This window comes from Solea senegalensis, linkage group LG19 (assembly GCF_019176455.1).
Source record: "Solea senegalensis isolate Sse05_10M linkage group LG19, IFAPA_SoseM_1, whole genome shotgun sequence".
Classification (NCBI taxonomy): Eukaryota; Metazoa; Chordata; class Actinopteri; order Pleuronectiformes; family Soleidae; genus Solea; species Solea senegalensis.
In genome coordinates this window covers 19,784,327-19,800,627 of record NC_058038.1, presented here as the reverse complement: position 1 = coordinate 19,800,627, position 16,301 = coordinate 19,784,327, and the positions used below count along the sequence as shown (strand labels likewise).

Here is a 16,301-nt window from a genome sequence, read left to right as displayed (position 1 = left end):
CAAAGCTTAGTGTGTCGTCCAAAATGTGACAAAAAAGTCATAATATAGTATGTTGTCCAAAATATGACAAAAAAGTCATAATATAGTATGTTGTCCAAAATGTGACAAGAAAGTCATACTTAAGTTTGTTGTCCAAAATGTGACAAAAAAGTCATAGGTTAGTATGATGTCCAAAATGTGACAAGAAAGTCATACTTAAGTTTGTCGTTCAAAATTTGACAAAAAAGTCATACTTTAGTATGTCGTCCAAAATTTGACAAAAATGTCATAGTTTAGTATGTCGTCCAAAATGTAACAAAAATGTCATACTTTAGTATGCTGTCCAAAATTTGACAAAAATGTCATAGGTTAGTATGTCGTTCAAAATTTGACATTAAAGTCATAGGTTAGTATGTCGTTCAAAATTTGAAATTAAAGTCATACTTTAGTATGTTGTCCAAAATGTGACAAAAAGGTCATTCTGTACTATGTCGTCCAAAATGAGACATAAAAGTCATAGGTTAGTATGTGGTCCAAAATGTGACAAAAATGTCATACTTTAGTATGCTGTCAAAATTTGACAAAAATGTCATAGATTAGTATGTAGTTCAAAATTTGATATTAAAGTCATAGGTTAGTATGTCGTCCATAATTTGACAAAAAAGTCATAGGTTAGTATGTCGTTCAAAATTTGACAACAATTTCATACTTTAGTATGTCGTCCAAAATGTGACAAAAATGTCATAGGTTAGTATGTCGTCCAAGATTTGACAAAAAAGTCATACTTTAGTATGTCGTCCAAAATGTGACAAAAAGGTTATACTTCATTCAGTGTGTCGTCCAAAATGAGACAAAAAGTCATACTGTAGTATGTCGTCCAAAATGTGACAAAAAAGTAATAGGTTTGTATGTCGTCCAAAATGTGACGAAAATGTTATAGGTTAGTATGTCGTTCAAAATTTGACATTAAAGTCATACTTTAGTATGTTGTCCAAAATGTGACAAAAAGGTCATACTGTAGTATGTTGTCCAAAATGTGACAAAAAAGTCATACTTAAGTTTGTTGTCCAAAATGTGACAAAAAAGTCATAGTTTAGTATGTCTAAAATGTGACAAAAAGTCACAGGTAAGTATGTCACCCAAAATTTGACAAAAGTAATAGGTTTTTATGTCGCCCAATGTGAGAAAAAGTCATACTTAAGTGCGGTCCAAAATTTGACAAAAAGTCAAGTAGGTTAGTATGTCGCCCAAAATTTGACATTAAAGTCATAATTTAGTATGTTGGGTCCAAAATGTGACAAAAAGGTCATACTGTAGTATGTTGTCCAAAATGTGACAAAAAAGTAATAGGTTTGTATGTCGTCCAAAATGTGACGAAAATGTTATAGGTTAGTATGTCGTTCAAAATTTGACATTAAAGTCATACTTTAGTATGTCGTTCAAAATGTGACAAAAAGGTCATATTGTAGTATGTGGTCCAAAATGTGACAAATAGACATACTTTAGTATGTTGTCCAAGATTTGACAAAAAAAGTCATAGGTTAGTATGTCGTCCAAGATTTGACAAAAAAGTCATAGGTTAGTATGTCGTCCAAGATTTGACAAAAAAGTCATTGGTTAGTATGTGGTCCAAAATGAGACAAAAGTCATGCCTAGTAGTCGGGCCCAAAAATGAGACAAAAGGTCAGGTTAGTAAGTCAGCCCAAATGTGACAAAAAGTCAAAGGTAAGTATAAGGCCCAAAATGTGACACAAAAAGTCAAAGGTGTTATGTCGTCCAAAATTTGACAAAACAGTCATACTAAAGTATGTCGTCCAAATTTTGACAAAAAGTCATAGGTTAGTATGTCGTCCAAAATTTAGGACAAAATGTGACAAAAAGTCATAGGTTAGTATGTCGTGACAAAAAGTCATAGGTTAGTAGTCGTCCAATGTCGTCCAAAATTTGACAAAAAAGTCATACTTTAGTATGTCGTCCAAAATGTGACAAAAAGGTTATACTTCATTCAGTGTGTCGTCCAAAATGAGACAAAAAGTCATACTGTAGTATGTCGTCCAAAATGTGACAAAAATGTCATAGTTTAGTATGTCGTCCAAAATGTGACAAAAATGTCATACTTTAGTATATCGTCCAAAAATACACAAAATAGTCACAGTTTAGTATGGCACGATTAAAATTTCACGGAGGAATTTTATAGTTATTATTAGAAGCCTGCTCGTGGGAACATTCAATGTGAAAAAATAACTACTCAATTCTTTTAACTATGCAATTCAGTCAGTTTGCAAATGTGGTGAGTTTTTATTCATGGCAAGGGCCTGAAAAGTGTGCTCGAGGATTAAGTGGAAGAAAAGGAAAAGGATGATGATGATGAGGAAAAAGTATAAATAGAGACACAATATGACATTCACATGAGCTGGTGAACGGACCCTAAACATGGCTGTTGTAGAACAACATATAATACAGTGGGGATGATATGCAGCAGTTTAAAGGTAGGGAAGATAGATCACCCAACAAAGGCATGAAATACTCATTAATTAAATTTTTAGTTATTATTTATATTTACATATTATTTTTATATTTTATTATTATACACACACACACACACACACACACACACGCACACACACACACACAAAGAGAGCACTCGACATTCCCGACTGCATTTAGTTGGGAAAAACACATATTGGCTTTGTCAGATAGAGGGCGCTAATGAGATTAACCAGCTAGCTGGATTTCCCAGACGAAGAAGGTCAACGTGGAATCGTTTCCGGGTTAGCTAAGGGTCACATACGGGGGGAAAAGACTTAAAAATGTTACTTCGTGTGAGTATCAAGTTTAATTTTACACATTCAGCGTGAGACGTGTTGTAAAAACGGCGTCGTATGAAGTCGTTGGCGACTGTTGTTGCTGCCGCTCGTGCTGTTATGGAGCGTGTTAGCATGTAGCTTGTGTAACGTTGCCTTATGACATCAGCTCTGAAGCTGTCACTGAGGGGACATGGTTTAAGTTCACGTCGTTATTAATAAACGCAGTCTTCAAACCAACTCATTAAAACAACAACGTGGACAGTTCTCAGAGTTAAACCTCAAACAAACGGCACCAATGAAAAGTTTCTTATATTTTGAGTCAGTTATGTTTTTTTATTTACAGCTCAGTTTCCTTTTAAAATGCTATATTATATTATATTATTTATATTATAAGTTAATCAAAACATTCCAGAATGTGCTTCAACAGAGCGCATCATTGTCTCTGGATGCACTTTGAACAATAAGCACATACATCTCTGTTGAATCTAGAAAGAAAGTGCCTGGCAGGAAAATATTTATTGATATTTTGAAGAAAACCACCTGAACTTTATTAATAAGGAGGTACTTGTATGTAAGAGTTAAAATATTTCCCCAAATCAAGTTATCAGTCAATCTAGACAAGTACATTTTAATAGTGGGAAACAACACTGCATGTATTGTATACTATCATCACCAGTCACCTTTATTCTTCCAGCAAACTAGAGAAATGTATTTCTGTGTCTTTTCTCTCAGAGGGTGTTGCACATCGGAGGGTTGACAGTGAAACACTGCAGGTCCATTCACCACAGTCCTGTATGGAAGAGTCCTCTTATACCTATAGTGGTGGAGCAGACGGTGAGTAACAGGGAGTCAAACATCCTCATTATATGGATACCACTACATCACTAATAATGACATTGCTTCTCTGGTTAGATAATCAAAATACTGGTGTGTGTGAGAGTAGGCATACATACCAATCTAACTTTATTTACTGTATAAAGCACAACATAGTTGGCCAAAGTACTGCACACACAGACGAGAACAGACACAAAAGCAAAAACAATAAATGACGGTAAAACCTGAGGGAGCGTGCGGCTGAAGCAGGTCGGACAGATATTGTGGCACAAGACCGTGAAGACATTTAAAAACACAAAACAAGAGTTTAATAATCAGTCCAAAGGTAACGTGCTCTCGTTTTTGCACCAGTTAAAAACCAACTGTAGCCGAGCAAGTGACGTCGGGCTAAGCCCAACATACAGTCGTCAGAGCGTGGATTAAAATCTCTAAAGTAATGCATTTTTTTTCTGCTTCTTAAATGTGAATATTTTTTGGTTTCTTTGCTCCAGAAAACAAAGAAATCATTAAAACTGAGTCATTTTGGTTTGTGGACAAAACAAGACGTCATCATTTCCACATTTGGTAAACACATATGGTGATTTACAGAGCAAACATAAGCGACAAATGAATCTATTATGAGAATCAGTGTTAGTTTCAGCCCTGAATACAACTATACTATACTGCGGTGTAGTGTGGTCTACTGTAGTGAGTATGTTGGCAGCCCTGCATCAGTCCTCAAATCATTACACCGACAGGTCCCGACACCACAGTAGTTGAAGTCAGATGGCACAGGTGGTTCATCACCTCCTTTTAGGTGTCTGTCACAATTATTACACACTCCTCTGTGTTCTAATTATAGTCATTTATTTGTATAAAGTGCAAACACTGGGAGAAAATGCAGCTTCACTGAATGAAGTGGTTTTGTTGTTTGTGCACTTTGTTTTCCCAGGGGAGAGGAGAACGAGCGTACGACATCTATTCTCGCCTGCTGAGGGAGAGAATCATCTGCGTCATGGGTCCTGTAGGTGTCGTCGTTAATGAGTTATTTTGTTTTATTATTTTATTTATTCAACATGTTCTCTTCTCTCCTCTGCTCAGATCGATGATTCTGTGGCCAGTCTGGTCATCGCCCAGCTGCTCTTCCTACAGTCGGAGAGCAACAACAAACCCATCCACATGTACATCAACAGTCCTGGTGAGAGCAGCAGTGACGCTGATGTTAAAACACTCCTGAAAAGATTTGTTTTTAAAGCCGTCTTTCCGGTGTTTTGAGGTGTGTTTGTATGAAGTCAGCAGGTGAGCGACATCTGACTGCACTCTGCAGGAAACTGGCTAGACTAGATTTTCTCTGTGGACTTTGGTGTGGTGTAGTGAGCAGCTTACAAAGCAAGACAAATATGTCATATTCTGTAACCCAAAATAGTTAGTCATCAGTGAGTTTTGGTTTGCAGAGCATACAGTAGGTATCTCTCGCTTATCTCCACCTCCTCCTCCTCCTCCTCCTCCTCTCAGGTGGTGTCGTGACAGCAGGTTTGGCCATTTACGACACCATGCAGTACATCCTCAATCCCATCTCCACCTGGTGTGTCGGTCAGGCAGCCAGCATGGGCAGCCTTCTCCTGGCAGCAGGGACGTCAGGGATGAGGCACTCGCTGCCTAATGCCCGCATCATGATCCACCAGCCTTCAGGAGGAGCCAGAGTAAGCTGAGCTCTCTTAGGTCCAATAAAAAGTGTTTCAGAAACAACAGAGCGAGGGGGACGAGGCACACCTTCGTCACACAGTCGTCTCCTTTCTCACCGTGTGCTGTGTTTTCAGGGTCAGGCCACAGATATCGCAATCCAGGCCGAGGAGATCATGAAACTGAAGAAACAGATCAACAACCTCTACGCCAAACACACGGGGCAGCAGCTGGAGACCATCGGTACGCTTTCTCAACTGCTTAATATATTTGAGTGTTTTTTTATTATTATTTAGTGCACTTTGATTTAGACATAGTGTCGTCCTCTCACAAGTTACTTATGAAGGACGGGAAAAGGGACCAGAATGCACCTGGACGGGCCTATGACTTGAATCCACTTTTAATTGTCAGAAGTTTCTTTTATATTTTAAAATAACAATCTGTGCTGATACATTCATCAGATTTGTTTTACAGTCTGTGTTTAGTGAAGCTTTCATGACCATGTACGACTGAAAAGACTTAGGACCTCAAAACTAGCAACTCAATTATATAAAAGCATAAAGAAAATACTAATGGGTTCTGATCCTCAAAAACAAAAAGTGTGTAGGATTTAGTGTCACACTCTTGAGGTGAAATGGCCCATCATTCTGTTCATTTCAACAGCAGCGTCATTAAATGGACCCGTCTTTTATCAGTGCCTCATTTCTCTCCTCGGCCCTGTTACAGAGGGTGTGATGGAGAGGGATCGCTACCTGAGTCCCATGGAGGCGCAAGACTTTGGACTCATAGACCGGGTCCTGGTCCACCCGCCTCAGGCCGGCCAGGATGAACCCGAGCTGGTACAGAAAGAGCCAACAACAACAGCAGCAGCAGCAGCTCCAACTCCAACCCCACAGTCTCCAGGACCTGAGGGGGCGCCGATGGGCACGAGCCCAATCTCCTCCCACAAACCTGAGCCATGAAACCTCCACAGCAGAGCTGGTCCCAGTTCTGCGAGCATCTCCTCAGGACCAACCTCCCTGCTGGTTTCCTCTCGTCTTAACAAGCTTTTCCTCTCCCCTACTCTATCAACACTCACTAAGTTTCAACAAAACAACTTTAGCTGGGCGCTAGTTCAGCCATGTTTGTACTGGAACCTGCACAGAGCACCAAGGGTCCAGTTGAACACACACACACACACACACACACACACGCAGAAGCAGACTCTCACTCACATCGTCTGGATATTCAATCATTTACCGACTGTGTGGTCTACACATGAGTAGACGCCATGTTGGTCTCATGCACAGTGAATTCATCACTGGCCAACATTTTGTTTTAGATCACGTGATGTAACCTGCTGTCTATGAAATGCGTTACATGTAGTTACTGTGACACAAAGTTGTTTATTAATCAACTCTGTGCAGATTTTCTTTTTGGGAGGGGGGTGATGAGCTTGTTTTGACATCTTGTTGTGTTCCTCCTCTGTGTTGGAGAGGAGGGCAGACGGCCTGCTATTGTCTGTATTTGAATATACACATTTGTAATAAAAAAAATAGTTTTGACCTTAATTTAAAAAAACATGGATGAATTCTTCATTTTGCACAGTTCTTCATTCTAATACACAAGTGTTCATTAAAGTTAATACAATCAATGCATTTTAACAATAAACTTAAGAAATGCATTTCATTTTGATGAAAGATCAAAACGATGAAAGAAAACGTCACAAACACGTTTTATGAGGAATTACTGCAATATGAACATTTTTCATTTCAAATACTTTGAAGAACCACAGCCCATGGGGTCATTTTTGACTCCACCTATGCATTTAAGAGTTAAATGTTTTCATGCCACAACTTTATTTAGGTACACCTGTTCAAGTAGTTAACTCGTGCATCTAATCAGCCAACGGCATTCCAGCAACTCAAAACTTTTTAGGCATGTAAACACGGTCGAGACGACCTGCTGCAGCTCAGAGTCTCTGAACAAGACACAGAGCGGCTGCTCGGAGGTTTTCAGGAACTGCTGATCTCAGAGAACGGTCTGAAAAGAGAACACATCCAGCAACGAGCAGCAGTTCTGAGAGAAAGTGCTTCTTTGATGCCACAGGAGGATTGACAGACTGGTTTTGGAATTATAGAAAGGAAACTTTCACTGAAATAATCATGTGTGAAGGCGACCATCTCTGAACATGTAAAACTTTGAAGCAGCAGAAAACGACAGCAGGTGCCACTTGTTTAGTGTACCTAATAAAGTGGCTGGTAAATGCATGAGAACATAGGAGTCTTAGGTTTAAATTTCACCGCCCATATGAGTAACTATGAGTTATTTGCCTGAGGCTCAGCTCACCTCTGTCACACCTTAGAAAAGATTAAGTGTAAACCTCAGTTGTTGACACTATAACTCACTTAACGCTCTGCTCTGCTCATCAGCCCTTCACTTCAATTAAAAAGCAAAATAAATGACATTTGAAGAATGTTGATAACAAATGTAATTTCAATTTATTTACATGTGATTAAAGTTAAGTTTAAAAAAAAACAAAGAACAATCTGCTCAAATTAAGACAAACGGTTTACAAACAAATGCATTAGAAGTACACTTAATATTCTTAAAACTCCACTTCACCACCCAAAGACTTCTGTGTAAGATGAATGAGCAGGAAGTGAAATCCCCGGCACTTTTTTCATTCATTTAAATGTGAAAACATGAGCTGAGAAAGTAAAGTGACGTTAAGAACCTGCTTAGAAAAAGTATAGAAAATACAGAAAAGAATTTCTTTCTTTTTTTAAAACATTAAAGATAAAAAAAAAAAAGACAATCAGTGACAGTACGAGTATAATAAAGTGGCACCGAAGTTGTAGGAAATCCTAGTTACAAGTAAAGTGACACAAGAAAAACTAATGATTGAACAGTAACTTTGAAAACTCATCACATGAGTGAGCAGCTCTTGGGTGAGGCGGTCCAGCGCAGCCAGGACAGTTTGTTCTCGGTGTACGGAGGGTAACGCAGGCCGTTCAGTCGCTCCAAGGTCCAGCCGCGCAGCATGCACGCCCTCTGGTGGCTGAAGGTTTCGAAGCCCCAGCGGCCGTGGTAACTGCCCCAGCCGCTCCCACCTGGAACAAGAAGGATCCATAAGTTCTGCTCAGAACAGATGAAACACTAACCGTATTTAAAATATTAAATAATAATAAAAATATCTTAAAACTGTAATGGACAACAAACGGCGATAAGTCGACCGGTTCTACATCAGTAAAGCAGTGTCGTGCTTGTGTTGCCTGGCAACAACACCACACTGCACACTCGATCGACTTTATCTGTCAAGTCGAGTCGTTCGAGGACGTCGTCACACTGACACGGCGGAGGAACTCATCATTATATCATTATTTTACATTAAAACATCTTAGTCAACACTTTTTCATGACTTCATTTCCACGTGTAAATATAAACGCAGTCAAAGCACAAAGATTTCGTCTGCAGCGAGATTCTAAAAGTCACTTTGAAGTTAAAGTGTTTCCAGCTGCATCAGAAACATTCCCATCCGCTAGAATCATAATAAAACATCTATGATGATAGGAACATTTCACAACCTGACACATGATTGATCATTGATCGGGTGATCAATATTAGGTAAATGTAAAAGCGCTCATGTTAAAGAAGGTCCTTGGGATTGCGATGTTTTTCCGCAGGTGAACGTGTTCCGAGATATCGACTGTACGAATGAGGAAATGAGACGAGTGTCAGACAGCTGCTTCAGGAGTCACACCCACCTACACCTCCAAAGGGCAGGGTCGGCAGGGTCATGTGGATGATGCCGTCGTTGGAGCAGAATCCTCCGCTGTTGGTCTTCTCCAGCACCGTGTTCACCACCTCAAAAAAACACAACAGCAGCCAGTTTGACGTCAAACACACAAACATGAGGCGACTGAAGGAGCCACAGTGTCGGAGGCTGCGGAGCTCTTACAGAGGACTCGTCCGAGAACGCGTACAGAGCCAGCGGCTTCTCTTTGCTGTTCATGAGGTCGATGCCTTCCTGGAGAGACTCCACGGTGAGGATGGGCAGGATGGGGCCGAAGATCTCCTCCTGCATCATAGCGTCGTCTTCAGCCACGTCCACCAGCACAGTGGGAGCTGAGGAGAAAACAACCGTGAGACGTTTTCACCATAAAGCTGTAGAATTGGTTACATTTCACATCAAAACCGCTGAATCACAAAGGCTGAAATGCAGCTCCTTTTTTTAATTATTCTTTATGCATTTAAACAATAGGACCAATCACAGGGCAGTTCACAGAGAAGACGCTGTGCTGGTGTAAAGCTGCGTATAAAAGGTCAGAGGTCACCACTGCACAGAGTAGAAAAGGTCAGATCAATGCAATCAAACCTTTAATTTAGTTTAATTCAGGGGTTAAATAAACGCTTGTCGCACATATTTACGCTTTAAATCAGCGATGAGCCGACGCGATCTTCAGCGTAATGTACGATCAGTCACCATCGCTCATTATTTGTTCCAACACAAAAACACAACAATAACACAAGCATCCATTCACACTGTCTTTGGTGAGAAAGGAGCAGGAAGAAGACAACGTACTGTACCTGCTCCTACTCTAAACTCATACAATCAAATAATGGCCGCTTTGCCTATTTCCATTGTTATTATCATCATCATCATCATCATCATTTCTGTAACAAGCTACAACATGACTTAAGACATCACTACATTTCATGTTTGACACACAACGCTGTGATAAAAGGAACAAACGCGTTGTGATTCTATTCGTCTACTGTAACGCGCCGTGTGCTGGTGTCAACCACGTAAACATGACCACGTCACTCCCATTCCAGCCTCTCGCCACTGGCTTCCTGTCAATTTTAAGATTTATTTTAAAATGTGACTCTTTGTTTTGAAGTCTTTGAATGGTTTGGCACCACATTATTTTATTTTCTCCTCCTCCTCCACTCACCTATATACTTGTCCTCCTGGTTGCTCTCCCCTCCGACAATAATTTTGCCTTTGGACTTTCCAAGCAGCTCCATCAGACGCGTCCAGTGTCCCGAGGACACGATGCGGGCCAGGTCAGGAGAGGTTTGAGGATCCTCGCCGTAGAACTCTTTGATGACGTCCAGTATCGCCGGCACCAGGGCGTCCCGCGTGGCCTTTGAGCACAACACGTAGTCTGGAGCCACGCAGCTCTGGCCAGAGTTAAAGAACTTGGCCCACACCAAGCGGCGCGCTGCGGCTGTGGCGTTCACATTACCAAATAAAATACAAGGACACTTGCCGCCCAGCTCCAAGGTGACGGGGGTCAAGTGGACTGAAGCCGCCTGCAGGATTTTATGTGCCACCTTCTGAGAACCTGGAAGAAAACTCACAACAGTCAGTGACCAACGTGGAAAATCTTCTTCTGTGGAGCATGAACAACATTTAAACTACCAGATTGTATTATTTACATTATATAAACCATGTATAGATGACCAGGTCACCAATGTCCATGAAAGGTGTTCAAGATAAAATGATTAAAATAAACGGAACACGTCTCCCGAGGGCCATTTTGAGTTCCGTATGGATTCTGAAAGTGTTCCAACAATGTCTTTAAGAAGACGTGAACATTTAAATGTAAACATTGCTCAAACTGCCATTCAAGCTAGCTGTATCCTAGCTACTTTGTGTTTAAGCTAGGCTATAAAGCTCTAGCACCGTCTTTCGTGTCCCAGTCGCTTAAACTAGGACACGGAGGGAGAATTACATTATAAAACTAGTGTAGTAGTTTGAACAATGGTCATAAATAACTGGTCACACACACTAGACAGCAGTTAGGTTGTAAAACCGAGACAAGTCGTACAGGTTCTGATGATTAGTAGTTGGACAAATACGAAGGTTAACATAACAAAAGTGCTTTGATTAGAACAGCACATGCTCCAAACACACAGAGTGGAGGTTATCTCAAACATTTCCCCTCTAAAGTGTTCAGTGAAAGTTGTTTTGTTTGAGTTTTCTGTAACATGTTCCAGGCAGAGGGAGCAGCAAACCTAAACGCTTTCTTTCCCAGTTTTGACTTTTTTGACGGCGAGAACAAATCCCGAGACCGAAGACTTTAAGTCCCAGTATCATTCCGGTTATTGTCGGACAAAAGGTAAGAAGGAAGTAAACCTAAGAATGCCTTGTAAATGACAATATGCAGGTGTTGACGAGGAGGAACATCAAACCCGGTCAAATAGTTTACAGTGATGAACCTCAGAGCTCCACAAACCCAGTTTCAATGTTTTTAACAGCTGCTGAATATGATTAGCAAAAAAGAGGGGATTCAAATATGAATATACATTTTATAAAAAGGTAAAAAGTAATATACTTAAGCGTTAGATGGATCAAATATTTTAAAATAAAACAAAACTGCACGCAGTCATGATAGAGCAAGATTCTTCACAGGTCGGGGAGTGCAGCAGTTACACACTTTTAAATCTGTAAACTTTCGCCTTAGCCTGATGTGTGCAAGTCATTTAGGTGCAAAAATTCAAAAAGGTCAACTTCCTCTTGAGTTGAGGCCATGGTTACGGTCGACTTTTATGTTCGCCTTGGTCGATAACACCTTCCCACCAAGTTGCGGGAAATTCTGTGGAACTCAGTGTATGCTGAAGTCATAGGGCACTTCCTGTTTTGTGGCGAATGTTTGAAATTCGCTAAAACAGCGAGGGTTGCCGTGGCCGCGCCGCTTTGAATCCGCCAAACCTTTCAACAACATTTCATCTTTGATGTGAGCGAACTCAGATGAGTTCAATCGCCAAAATGTAGGCCAACATTCAAAATGGCCGACTTCCTGTTGAGTTGAGGCCATGGTTACGGTTAAGTGGCTCTGCTGTGTGGTGTGCTAAATCATTAGCATTACAGTCACTGATACTTACTCTATATTAGAGTGTAATTTTATCTTTTTCACTTTTTATTTTTTGTAATTTTCTGACCATATTGTATTTTATTTTATAGTATTTTATTTTATATTATTTTGTTTTTTATTCTATTCTCATTTCTTAACTGAGCTGTTGTGAATGTGTGTTTCCCCCCTGGAGGAGTGTCATTCACACAATATTCAAACACATGAGTTGCTTTGTTGTTCATATTAACAGCAGATGCTCACATTACAGCTTTTAATACGATCATGTGATCAAACACAAGTTTCCATGAGCTAAATTTTGTTTAAAGCTATAAAAAGTTACTTACAAGTTAATACAATATCCTTGTTACACTCGGGTAGAAGAAGTCAGACACATGGATTTGAATATGAATATGTACAAAGACATGTCTGTTATATATGTATGATATGTGCACCACACACTGTCCAACAAACCATCATGTGACACATGTTGTACCTGTGTAGAAGATGTGGTCAAAGCGATTCTTCAGGAGTTCTTTGGTCTCCTCTGCTCCGCCCTGAATAACTGCGTAACAGTCCTGTCGAACAAAGTCACATTTCTAACCGTTAGATTCTCTTCCATGTGTTTAAAGGAACAGTACGTAAAGCCCGTAGATTCTCCTGGTTTCCTGCACACGTTTGTCATAAAATATCATTTGTTCTTTGTCACAAGCATCAAGGACAATGTTCTTAGGGCTGACGTCAGCTACAATATGTTAGAAACTTTACATTCAGGTGTGTTTTATTTACCTGCGACAGATACTTGGGCAGAAGCTCTGCGATCAGATTGTCTGTGGCAGCACTGATCTCTGAAGGTTTGATGATCACACAGTTTCCTACACGGAGACAACATAATAATGAGACATTTGATTTAATGTAACATGAGAGAGAGAGAGACAACTCTCATCCGGATGCGAGTGATACCTGCTGCGATGGCTGCCACCAGGGGTACCATGAGGAGTTGAATGGGGTAGTTCCAGGGTCCGATGATTAACACGACTCCTAACGGCTCCCTCCGTACAAAACAGTCGTCAAGCTTCGTGGCCTGAGACGCAACAATTATTGTTTTAAAAATCACAACATGGAAACATAACAGCGTCACAAAGAATAAAACAGTTATTTATATGACATGCTTTAAAGTAGAGCTGCAACTGTAAGAAAATATTCACATTTAAGAAGCTGAAAAACGACAGAAACTAGAAAATATTCACATTTAAGAAGCTGAAAAATGACAGAAACCAGAAAATATTCACATTTAAGAAGCTGAAAAGCGACAGAAACTAGAAAATATTCACATTTAAGAAGCTGAAAATGACAGAAACTAGAAAATATTCACATTTAAGAAGCTGAAAAATGACAGAAACTAGAAAATATTCACATTTAAGCTAAAAAATTACAGAAACCAGAAAATATTCACATTTAAGAAGCTGAAAAATGACAGAAACTAGAAAAATATTCACATTCAAGAAGCTGAAAAACAACAGAAACCAGAAAATATTCACATTTAAGAAGCTGAAAAATGACAGAAACTAGAAAATATTCACATTCAAGAAGCTGAAAAACAACAGAAACCAGAAAATATTCACATTTAAGAAGCTGAAAATGACAGAAACTAGAAAAGATTTACATTTAAGAAGCTGAAGAAACTAGAAAATATTCACATTTAAGAAGCTAAAAATGACAGAAACTAGAAAATATTCACATTTAAGAAGCTAAAAAATGACAGAAACTAGAAAATATTCACATTTAAGAAGCTAAAAAATGACAGAAACTAGAAAATATTCACATTTATGCTAAAAACAGAAACTAGAAAATATTCACATTTAAGCTAAAAAAGAAACTAGAAAATATTCACATTTAAGCTAAAATGACAGAAAGTAGAAAATATTCACATTTAAGAAGCTGAAAAATGACAGAAAGTAGAAAATATTCACATTTAAGAAGCTGAAAAATGACAGAAAACCAGAAAATATTCACATTTATGAAGCTGAAAAATGACAGAAACCAGAAAATATTCACATTTATGAAGCTGAAACAATCAGAAATCTTGTTTTAACAATTAAAAAAAGCTTCAAACTTCATTTAGTCATCGAGTAATTGTTTCAGCTCTACTTTAAAGGTTAAAGCTGGGCTGAATTCAGTATGTCCAATTAACAATAAACAGGGATTGTTGGGCGCTTTATATGGACATTACTTAATGATTGAAAACGTAACACTTACCAGATTAGTGCCGACATAATCTGGCTGCATCCATTGTTTCAAGTTGGAGATGGCGTGGATCAGCTCATTGTTCAACATGTCCACCTCAGACAGGACGGCCTCAAACTTTGGCTGATGAGCGAGAGATGCAACCAGAAATGAAAGTGAACGGCCATTAGTTTGGAATAAGATTCAAATCATTCTTGCATAGAACTGAGCACAACATGTCAGCATCATAAAAGCGGTCTCAGTTTCACATTGAACAGTGTGTTAAGATACAGAAGTGCACTGAGGGATGGCTTGAGCCACTGCATGCAGCCATGGGCTCATGTTTATGTCATGCCTGCCTCATCACAAGAGCAAGAATTGTGACAAGTTTGCTTAAAATTTTCAAAATAAAGTTTCCCTGCAGACCATTTCTCTTGTTTCATTCACGGTTTTACAGAAAATGACCCAAGAAACTTTCAGGCATCCATGGTGTGATGACCCAACAACATTGTTTTCATGCCTTTCCACACTGTAAACACGACAGGAAGTGTGTGTGTGTGAGAGTCACATGACCCCGGCCTCGTACCTTGGCGAGGTCTTTGTGCAGTGCATTCAAAATCGGTTCCTCATTTTCTTTAATCATGGACTTGAGCTTGTTCAGCTGCGTTCGACGAAACTGCTCCGGTTTTGTGACGCCGGAGCGAAATGTCGCCCTCAACCTCTCCAGAACTTGGACGTGCGCGTCCATCCTTTTACCCTGGAACACAAACATACAGAGAAATACAGAAAAATAAGTCACTCGGCAAGAAATTCTCAGCGACCACTTTTAAATAGTCAAGTATTTATTTTCAGTGGACACTGCCTTTGCTTAGTAACACACATGTTTACATTGTATTCATTTATTTAGTTATTTATTGAAGTGGCTAATGTGGAACAATAATTGTCTTCATTATTTGTTTCTGACAAACAGCAGCTAAATAATGTGCTGAGTCATCTATAACCACTTATACAAGCATACAATGAAGTCAGAGTCTGCTGAACGATGGATGGGTTCCATTTCGCTTCCTAAACGTCAGGGTTTAACACTGGCTACACTGGTTACACTGTCCTGTCTGACAGGTACTGAACACAGCCATCATCATGTGATCATCACGTGTTAACAGTAACACCTGCGCTTTTCCTGACAAAACGTCAAAATTCAAAAAGCGTCTCCATTGCTAAACACACAAAAACACTCATATCCACGTGGTCGGCTGAGCACGGGTCACGGTCTGACGCAGCAAGGGAAACATTGTAATATAAATAAATATATAAATAACACAGTTTTCTTTCAACGGATGTTTTAAAACGAGTGGCTCTTTGCTACTCGCATTCTCACACCGGTTAAAATATATTTAACCGGTTTGTCAATGGTTACCGGTCAGGCAGCGACAGAGGCAGGTATCGCTCACCTCACAGTCAAGTCACGCGAGCAACTGGCGCCAAAACAAACAGCGTTCAAAGTGTCAAAAGCATTACCCTTCACATGAGTTTGAATCTTCTTAAAAGAGTCATTAAGATTGGATTCGAATTCAAATACAACCGTGCGGTTCGCTCAGTGTCGCAAAAACAGGGATGAGATTAAATGTGTTTCCTTTACAGTGGAATCCTGTTTGACGTGAAGAACCCGTGACACAGTGTCATCCATCCAAACGCAACAATACATACAATCAAGAGTAAACACTGTATCTTGTGTTATTGTACCTGGTTATGATGCTGCGTGTGTGTGTGTGCCTGAGGAGGAGAACTCACAAATGATTGTGTTTCCGGGTGTTGTTACTTTTCTAGCCGGTTCATCCAATGTGCGGGGAACGAGGGGTGTCAGTCCGTCGATCTTGAAAAACTGCCTTGAAACGAGTCTGACCAGAGCAGGAAGTCCGGGTGAAGAGTCAAGTCCTCATTCGTTGTAAACTTT

At 39.7% G+C, this 16,301-nt stretch overlaps 2 protein-coding genes across 3 annotated transcripts; one reads left to right on the top strand and one right to left on the bottom strand.

Moving 5' to 3' along the window:
- Positions 1 to 2,717: 2,717 nt before the first annotated feature.
- Positions 2,718 to 6,832, top strand: LOC122785581 (caseinolytic mitochondrial matrix peptidase proteolytic subunit). Its single transcript, XM_044051452.1, has 7 exons — positions 2,718 to 2,801; positions 3,519 to 3,620; positions 4,552 to 4,623; positions 4,701 to 4,797; positions 5,115 to 5,302; positions 5,420 to 5,525; positions 6,009 to 6,832. The coding sequence occupies exons 1-7, from the start codon at positions 2,790 to 2,792 to the stop codon at positions 6,242 to 6,244; spliced, it is 813 nt and encodes a 270-aa protein (XP_043907387.1). The 5' UTR covers positions 2,718 to 2,789; the 3' UTR covers positions 6,245 to 6,832.
- A 907-nt stretch (positions 6,833 to 7,739) lies between these two features.
- Positions 7,740 to 16,170, bottom strand: aldh3b1 (aldehyde dehydrogenase 3 family, member B1). 2 transcript variants are annotated; one of them, XM_044051451.1, is made up of 10 exons: positions 16,139 to 16,170; positions 14,934 to 15,104; positions 14,381 to 14,491; positions 13,085 to 13,205; positions 12,911 to 12,996; positions 12,618 to 12,699; positions 10,220 to 10,612; positions 9,223 to 9,389; positions 9,029 to 9,128; positions 7,740 to 8,374 (listed from the first exon to the last, which is right to left on the bottom strand). In XM_044051451.1, exons 2-10 carry the CDS (start codon positions 15,093 to 15,095, stop codon positions 8,190 to 8,192), a joined length of 1,407 nt encoding a protein of 468 aa, XP_043907386.1. In that variant the 5' UTR covers positions 15,096 to 15,104; positions 16,139 to 16,170; the 3' UTR covers positions 7,740 to 8,189. The 2 variants fall into 2 exon arrangements, with proteins under 2 accessions (XP_043907386.1, XP_043907385.1); XM_044051450.1 differs by having other exon boundaries at positions 16,091 to 16,150.
- Positions 16,171 to 16,301: the final 131 nt, after the last annotated feature.